This window comes from Myotis davidii, unplaced genomic scaffold (genome assembly GCF_000327345.1).
Source record: "Myotis davidii unplaced genomic scaffold, ASM32734v1 scaffold425, whole genome shotgun sequence".
NCBI lineage: Eukaryota > Metazoa > Chordata > Mammalia > Chiroptera > Vespertilionidae > Myotis > Myotis davidii.
This window is the reverse complement of record NW_006296413.1, coordinates 2,910,247-2,918,719: the sequence shown is the minus strand read 5'-3', so window position 1 is coordinate 2,918,719 and position 8,473 is coordinate 2,910,247. Positions and strand designations below refer to the sequence as shown.

General features: G+C 56.3%; 1 protein-coding gene across 2 annotated transcripts in view; it reads left to right on the top strand.

Moving 5' to 3' along the window:
* The first annotated feature begins 3,788 nt into the window (after positions 1–3,788).
* Positions 3,789–8,473, top strand: part of NPAS4 (neuronal PAS domain protein 4) — a 5,586-nt gene continuing 901 nt past the window's right edge. Inside the window, exons 1-7 of one of the 2 annotated variants that reach the window (XM_006771555.1) lie at positions 3,789–4,155; positions 4,857–5,008; positions 5,151–5,253; positions 5,372–5,633; positions 5,812–5,921; positions 6,263–6,398; positions 6,518–7,953. In XM_006771555.1, coding sequence (XP_006771618.1) covers positions 3,804–4,155; positions 4,857–5,008; positions 5,151–5,253; positions 5,372–5,633; positions 5,812–5,921; positions 6,263–6,398; positions 6,518–7,953 — 2,551 coding nt within the window. In that variant the 5' untranslated portion in view covers positions 3,789–3,803. Of the gene's footprint in view, positions 4,156–4,856; positions 5,009–5,150; positions 5,254–5,371; positions 5,634–5,811; positions 5,922–6,262; positions 6,399–6,517; positions 7,954–8,473 lie in introns of those variants that run through there. The other variant, XM_015569047.1, reaches the window with a different exon arrangement.

Here is an 8,473-nt window from a genome sequence, read left to right as displayed (position 1 = left end):
GGCAAGGGCTCTCACGGCCTGTTCTTGCTATAAAAAGTCCTTTTTCGGGAAAAATAATAAAGAAAGAAATCAGCCAATCCCTCCTCAATGCCATCACCTCTTCTTGGTGATTTTTTCGGGGAAGGAGTGGGCGGGTTGCTATGGCAACAGATGCGAGCTCCTCTCAGTAAAGAAGGGACCTTGATATTTTTTTCTCCCATTCTCTCTCTTAGCTGTGTGTGTGTGTGTGCGTGCGCGCGCATGCATATGCCATACATGCCTGTGCCCACACCAGGAAATTTTTTTTAGAACTAAAGAAAGTCCTCTTCCCTCAGCTCCCCAAATATGGAGTGAAGAAAAACCACTTCTCCTGCAGGCCAAGGAGGCTTCGGGACTGTTCAGGGAAAAGGGAGAGGCCATATAGGGTTCCTGTCTTCCGTCCTTTCACTAGAGACTGCACGCAGCAGCGAGAACTTCACAAATGATTGGGGTCCAAGGGCTGGAAAGCAAAGATGCTGGGTGGGGAGAGGTTAGTTAGGTGGGAGCTAGTTAGGAGAGAGGCGCTGCAAGAGCCCGACAAGTGACATCAGAGAGGACAGCAGCAGAAGGTGCATGGAGGCTGGGGATACATCAAATCCATACCGCATGGGATGCTGAGAAAGGCCCAGGGCAGCCTCAGATGTGGAGACAAGCACACACATGGACAAGGTGGCACATAGAAAGCTGCAAAAAATAAAAATACATACAGGCAGGCACAAACATGGAACTACATACAACACAAGAGGTCATAGACATTTTTTATAAAAGACAAGCATAGATACATAGGGATACAGACACACCACTACAGAGACATGTGCAGACAGACAAAAACATACAAATGCAGTCATGGTTCAATGGACAGACACACATACACGCACACTCTCACAGTCTAGCTGCCTCCCTTTAATGGCCTGAGCATAGCCGAACAGCAGTGCATAGCTGGGCATGCTACAGGCTCACCCAGTGGATTTGGCTGGAGTGCTCCTGCCCTCTGTATTTCTTGTACATACTCACTCTAAAGCCCCTCTCTCAATTCACTCTCTTGCCCACTTTCCTACAGTTTATGGGCTCTGACACCACCCCCACCTCGGACTTCCAACTCTTAGCCTGTTCTGCTGCTGCTGTAGCCTGTTCTGCTGCTGCTGCTGCTGCTGCTTGGGGCATGGATGGGGGGGAGGAGTGGGGTGACTCAGCCAGGCCAGGATGACTCACACTGCCAGTATTTTTAGCAGCAGCCAGGAGCTCTCTAGTGTGCCAGCCGCCCCCCTCCTTCTGCTTGCTATTTTGGAACTGTCGCTGGTGATATAAATAGCTCCTCTCCCACGGCCTGAAGCTTCTGCCAAGCTATTTTTGGTTCTTCGCTGTTAAAAATAGCTCCGTGGAGGTGGGAGGAGAAGGGAGTGGGAGTTAGCCTAGAGAGAGGAGACATTGGGGCATTCAGAGCTTCTCAACTTGAGTCGGAGTGGGCGAACTAGGATGAACCTTTTTTTACTCCCTCTTTTGTCCATTTCTAGATCCTTCTTCCCTTCGAGTGTCTCTCTTTCCCCCAGTCTATTCTCTTGGAAAAATCCAAAGGCTCTTCCCTTGAACCCCATTCTCCCCCGCATGCTTCCTTCACTCCTAGAGATCAGAAATCTTGGCCCCTGGTACCCTCTCCCATATTCACCCTCAGAGGAAGAGGGGACATCCCACTGGGACCTCATTCTGAGGCCTGTGTGGTCTCAAGCTCTTACTTTGATGTCCCAGGCAGACCAGGGCCAATATGATGTCCCTGGTGACTTTTCAGAACCACGGACAGCGACCAGAGCCCCATTCTTTCACTGTGAACGTTCTGCTCACTGAAGACCAGCTGGGCCCCACCAACAGACACTTACCATGGAGAGGGACACTACGAATGTGTCCCAGCCAGGGCTAGAGCTTCATCCGTGCGTGAAGAAAACAGGAATGCTGCCCAGGATTGTCATACAAGAAGGACAGCCAAAGATCAAGGGCTTGTCCACAAGGAAGCCTGAGGGAGGGGTGGGTGAGTAGTCAGGGGTCAGATAGAGATGAAAGTGGAACTGTTGCTCTGTCACCCCAATGAACAGGGTTACCGAGTGTGCAGACACACGCATCCTGTCCCTCCATTTCGGTTGTGCCACTGAACACAGGATGGTTGATAGAATGTCCCCAACATCTGCCCAAACGGCACGAGCGGCCGGCCGCCCTTCTGTCTCCTCCTCCCAGTCTGCCTCTCTCGCCACTGCCCTTTCCCACGAGGAGCGAGGAGTTCCTTGACCCCAAATTTCACTTCCTGCTCTCAGCGTTTATGTCTACCCTTCCTATGTGACTTTCGACAATCAGGCCAGTCCCACGCTCCCATTTTAAAGTGACCTCATTTCCAGCCCCTCAGGGGATTTCACACAGCCCCCGTCTCCCAAGCGAGACTTCGCTAAACTACCCCCTAGCCCACCCCGTCTTCTTTTATAGGATCTTGGGGAAAAGAAAGGGACCCCTCAGCCCCTGTAGAGAGCAAATCATCTGTGCTGAAAAGAGAAAAAAGGAAGAGGGAGGAGATAGGGCCAAGGAAACAAACTGACCAAGGACCTTGGAGAGAGCAGAAGGGGGCTGTTTTGGGAGTAGAGGGCGCAAGAAGCTGAGACAAACCACCACGCCAGGCAATGAGATAAACCAGCTGAGGCCGAGAGAGGGGCATGTGGAGAGTGGAAGGTGGAGAGGCTGAGAGAGGAGCCCCCGCACCGAAGATGGAGAGGGGTCTGCAGGGGGTGTGGAGGGCAGCCCGACGAGCAAAGGGGTCCGTGTCGGTGCCAGGATCTCTCCAAATAGGTCCCGCTCGGCTGTGAAGGTCATAGTACTCGATATCACACTGGAACTTCAGAAGCATCACTTTGGGGGCTGGCGACAGGGGCCGATAGGGGGGAGGGATACCTCGGTGCGGACTCAGATCCTCACCATGCCCTGGACCCTGCCTCAGTTTCCCCCGCCACGGGCTGAGGTTAATTCGTTGGAATCCCTGCAGACTGCAGCGTGGGTGCTGCTGTTTCCATGCCTGGCGGTGGGAAAACAGGACCAAGGCCGGACTCGGCGGATCCCTCTTCCTCAGGACCCCTTTCCACCCCACCCGAGGGGCAGAGACCCCCACCCCCGCGTCACTCCCCTGCTAAAGCACCAAGGCCTGGCGTGGGGACGGGGTGGGGGAAGGAGGCTTGTTCTCTGAAAGTGACTAAGGCAATCCCAGACTCAGGAATCCCTGGAGAGAAACCCTAGCCGCGACCTATCCCGCGGAGGCTAACACGGCCCTACTTCCCCTCGTGTGAAGGTGACTTTTGGCTCGCAGCTAGGAAGCGGGTGTTTGTGGACAACCATGCCCCCCTTTTCTTATCGCCTTTAAAAATCGACGTCGGAACCAACCCCTCCCGGCCCTCCGCAGCCTCTCCTGCCAGGGGCCTTCTGGCCGCCTCCACCCTTGCCCTGTCGCTTCCCTGGGCTGAGTACACTCGGACGCCTGGGCCCCTGCAGCCCCTTCAGGCCTTCCTAACGCAGCCCCTGCCCCTCCGCTCAGCTGCCGCCAGCCCGGCCCCCTCCGCAGCCTCCTCTCTCCCCCTCCCGCCGGCACCCCTCCTGCTCTCGTTCTACGTCACGGGATGACGTAGGAAGCCGGGGAGGGAGGAGGAGCGCCTGCCAGTGGCTCCTGCTGCAGTTTGCTTAGCCCAGCCTCCCGCTTTCCCGCCCCCCTTTCTCTAAATCGTGCCCCCCCACGCCTGGCAGGAGCTATATAAGGCGGAATGAGGCAGGCGAGGGAGGCAGCGCAGCGGAGCGGAGCCCAGGAGAGGAGAGGAGAGAGCGAGCTGGAGCGAGAGCCGGAGCGAGAGCCGGGGAAGCGAGGAGGAAGAAGCCACCGGCTTCGGGACAGGACCGCAGGTGCTCGGAGCGCCGGAGCGGGAGCCCCGCAGCCGCCAGGCATGTATCGCTCCACCAAGGGCGCCTCCAAGGCGCGCCGCGACCAGATCAACGCGGAGATCCGGAACCTCAAGGAGCTGCTGCCGCTGGCCGAAGCGGACAAGGTCCGGCTGTCCTACCTGCACATCATGAGTCTCGCCTGCATCTACACTCGCAAGGGCGTCTTCTTCGCCGGAGGTGAGCAGACTGGGGCTTTTGGAGACCCGAGTTGGCGGACACTGGGGGCCGTGGAGCTAAGGGAACGCTCTGGGGCTGCCGCATGCCCAGGATGGCATGTTGGTGAGCTGGGAGAGAAGGGATCGGGGACTAGGGAACTCCCACTTTTCCTTCCGAGCTCTGTCCAGACTTCAGCTTAGTTCTGGGTGGGGAATAGGGAGCCTGAACGGAGTCCCTAGCGCCAGACTTATGCAAGGAAGAGCGCCAGGACACAATGGCCCCCGTTCCCACCCGCGCAGAGGCGCTCCCGGAGCCCGAGAGGAAAGCCCGGGAAGTTGCAGAGATAGAGTCGCCAAAGCCTGCGGGAGCGCAGCCTCCGCTCGCGACGCTGAAAGGGCTTCTGCCGCGGTTGAAGCGCTGTCCGCGGTGCAGACGGCACCGCCGGGTGGAGAGGCGCTGTCCGCGGTGCTGAATGCCCGCGCGTCTCTGTAGCGCTGTCCGCGGTCCTGACGTTCAGAGATGCAGGAAAGCTCGGCCCCGACTTGGAAGTTCCCGCAACAGGTTCCCTAGGCAAGAGCCGCGGGCAGTGGGTCCAGAGGTGTGTGCAGAGGCAGGACCATGAGAAATTCCTCTGGATTTTCTGAAGTTCACTCCGTGCCTTCCTCACTTTTTCTTTGCCTCCTGGTCTTACTCCCGACTCACCATGTCTTCTCACCCTACAGGTGCTCCTCTGGGGGCCCCCACAGGGCTTCTCTCAACTCAAGAGCTTGAAGACATAGTGGCCGCGCTACCTGGCTTCCTGCTTGTATTCACCGCGGAGGGGAAGCTGCTGTATTTGTCTGAGAGTGTGAGCGAGCATCTGGGCCACTCCATGGTAAGTGCTGAGGGAGCCCAGATGGGACACAATGAGCTTCCTACTTCTGGGAGCAAGGGTTTATACCCTGCAAGATGCTATTTGTCAAAGATTGGCTCTTGACGCCTTCACTAATGATCATCTCCTCTTCACCTTTCTCCAGGTGGATCTGGTTGCCCAGGGCGACAGCATCTACGACATCATTGACCCAGCGGACCACCTAACTGTGCGCCAGCAACTCGCCCTGCCCTCTGCCCTAGACACCGGTGAGCACTCCTTTCTCTCTTCCTCAATCCAGTCTCCCTTCTGCTGCCTTGCCCCTCCCCACCTGCCACCTCTCTCAGGCATTTGCCTTCTTATCAGTTTTCCTCTTCCCTCACCTAGATCGCCTCTTCCGCTGTCGCTTCAACACCTCCAAGTCCCTGAGGCGCCAGAGTGCAGGCAACAAGCTGGTGCTTATTCGAGGCCGGTTCCATGCTCACCCACCTGGAGCCTACTGGGCAGGGAACCCTGTGTTCACAGCTTTCTGTGCTCCACTGGAGCCACGACCCCGCCCTGGGCCTGGGCCTGGGCCTGCTTCGCTCTTCTTGGCCATGTTCCAGAGCCGTCATGCTAAGGACCTGGCCCTACTGGACATCTCTGAGAGGTAAGCCCACGGTGTGTAGACCCCAGGAGGACAGCAGGCCAGAGATGAGGGGACCCTAGATTCTGGAGTCAGGGGCAGGGAGGATGGGATCTAAAGGACCAGAGGACCTGGGAGGGAGTGAGAGGCCATGGCAAGCAGGGAAAACAGAAAGCTGACCTCACCTTTTCCGCTTTCCCAGTGTCCTAATCTACCTGGGCTTTGAGCGCAGTGAACTGCTCTGTAAATCATGGTATGGACTGCTGCACCCTGAGGACCTGGGCCACGCTTCTGTTCAACACTACCGCCTGTGTGAGTGTCCAGAAAGGCTGGGGACGAGACAGGGAGCCGGGAAAGGGCATGGGAGATCCTACCAGGACGGTCTGGTTGAGGCTGATGCTGGGGAGGCACCAGAGGCCAGCAGTTTTGGATGCTATAGGGTGCACATTAGGTGGGGAGTAAAGGTGAAAATAGCACCAGAACTGGGGGACTCCCAATGGTGAGGTCAAGGTGGGGAGCTGAGTGGTACAGGTTAGGGTAGTCAGAAGAGGATGTTATGGGTCCCAAACTCAGTGGAGAGGTCAGTGGGGTGATAGTTTAGGTGATGTTATGTGATATGTGTCCTAACTCTGCATTTTTTTCTTTCCCTTCAGTGGCTGAGAGTGGAGATATTCAGGCAGAGATGGTAGTGAGACTGCAGGCCAAGCCTGGAGGCTGGGCATGGATTTATTGCCTGTTATACTCAGAAGGTCCAGAGGGCCCCATTACTGCCAATAACTACCCGATCAGGTGAGCTGTGAGGCAGGTCAGCTGAAGGGGGGCGGGGGGCATGGAGGAGATACAATTCTGGGAACTGCTCTGGGAATGGGCACCAAATCCTTACTGGCTATCTCTTCTCTCCTCTCCAGTAACACAGAGGCCTGGAGCCTCCGCCAGCAGCTGAACTCTGAAGACACTCAGGCAACCTATGTCCTGGGTACCCCAACCATATTGCCCTCATTCTCTGAGAACATCCTTTCCCAGGGACAGTGCTCCAGCCGTCACCCACTCTTTACCCCAGCCCTGGGGGCTCCCAGAAGCACCAGCTTCCCCCCTGCTCCTGAAATGGGTGCTGTCTCAACACCAGAAGAGCTTCCCCGACCTCCCAAAGAGCTGGGCTTCAGTTACCTGACGTTCCCACCTCGCTCTGAGCCTCCTCTTCAAGCCGACCTGAGCAAGGATCTTGTGTGCACCCCACCCTATACACCCCACCAGCCAGGAGGCTGTGCCTTCCTCTTCAGCCTCCACGAGCCCTTCCAAGCCCACTTGTCCACTCCATCCAGCTCTCTCCAAGAACAGTTGACTCCAAGCGCCGTGACCTTCTCTGATCAACTGACGCCCAGTAGTGCCACCTTCTCAGATCCACTGACTAGCCCACTACAAGGCCAGCTGACCAAAACCTCAGCCAGAAGCTACGAAGATCAGTTGACTCCCTGCACCACCAGCTTCCCAGACCAGCTGCTTCCCAGCACTGCTCCCTTCCCCGAGCCTCTGGGCAGCCCTGCCCACGAGCAGCTGACTCCTCCCAGCACAGCATTCCCGGCACATCTGAACAGCCCCAGCCAAACTTTCCCAGAACAACTGAGTCCCAATCCCAGCAAGACTTACTTCGCCCAGGAGGGATGCAGTTTTCTCTATGAGAAGTTGCCTCCAAGCCCCAGCAGCCCTGGTAATGGGGACTGCACACTCCTGGCCCTCGCCCAGCTCCGGGGCTCCCTCTCTGTGGACGTCCCCCTGGTGCCCGAAGGCCTGCTTACACCTGAGGCCTCTCCAGTCAAGCAGAGTTTCTTCCACTATTCCGAGAAACAGCAGAATGAGATAGACCGTCTCATCCAGCAGATCAGCCAGTTGGCTCAGGGCATGGACAGGCCCTTTTCAGCTGATGCTTGTGCAGGCGGGCTGGAGCCACTTGGGGGGCTGGAGCCCCTGGACTCCAACCTGTCCCTGTCAGGGTCTGGCCCTCCTGTGCTCAGCCTGGATCTGAAACCCTGGAAATGCCAGGAGCTGGACTTCCTGGTTGACCCTGGGAACATATTCCTGGAAGAGGTGCCCGTGGAAGACATCTTCATGGACCTCTCTACCCCAGACCCCAATGGGGAATGGAGTTCAGAGGATACTGAGGCAGCGGTCCCAGGAGGGGCCCTGTCGCCTTGCAACAACCTGTCCCCAGAAGACCACAGCTTCCTGGAGGACCTGGCCACATATGAAACCGCCTTTGAGACAGGTGTCTCAGCATTCCCCTACGATGGGTTTCCTGATGAGTTGCATCAACTCCAGAGCCAAGTTCAAGACAGCTTCCATGATGGTGAGTCCAGCCCAAAAGTTCAAGAACTCAAGCCCCTGTCCTGCCAGCGAGATACTGGGTAGAATTAGTAAATTCCCCTCTCTGTACCTCAACTTTATTAATGGGATAATATTGTCTGCGGCCTAGGGTAGCAGTGAGAATAAGAACTAATGAAAAATAATCTGGAAATTCCTGACAAGTAGGCCTGAAGGGCAGGGGTTAGGGGTGTGGGATAAATGCAAGAGGATCCTTCACTAATGGTTTCTCCTCCTTAACTCTGTGAAGGACCTAGATCAGCCATCATCACCCTATTTTATAGATGAAGACAATCACAGTCCCAGGGTTAAAGAAACCTGCCTAAGGGCACACACAAACTGATGGAAGAGGCATCAGAGCCCCATCTCAGTATTCTCACCCCCTAAAGGGGATACAAACTAAGCGTTTATAGGCATTTGGAAAAGTAAGAGAGGCTGCCTGCTATGGCTCCATCCATGCCAAAACTATAGCTATGGTTTCACTTCATCTGTCCTTTGCTCCCTTT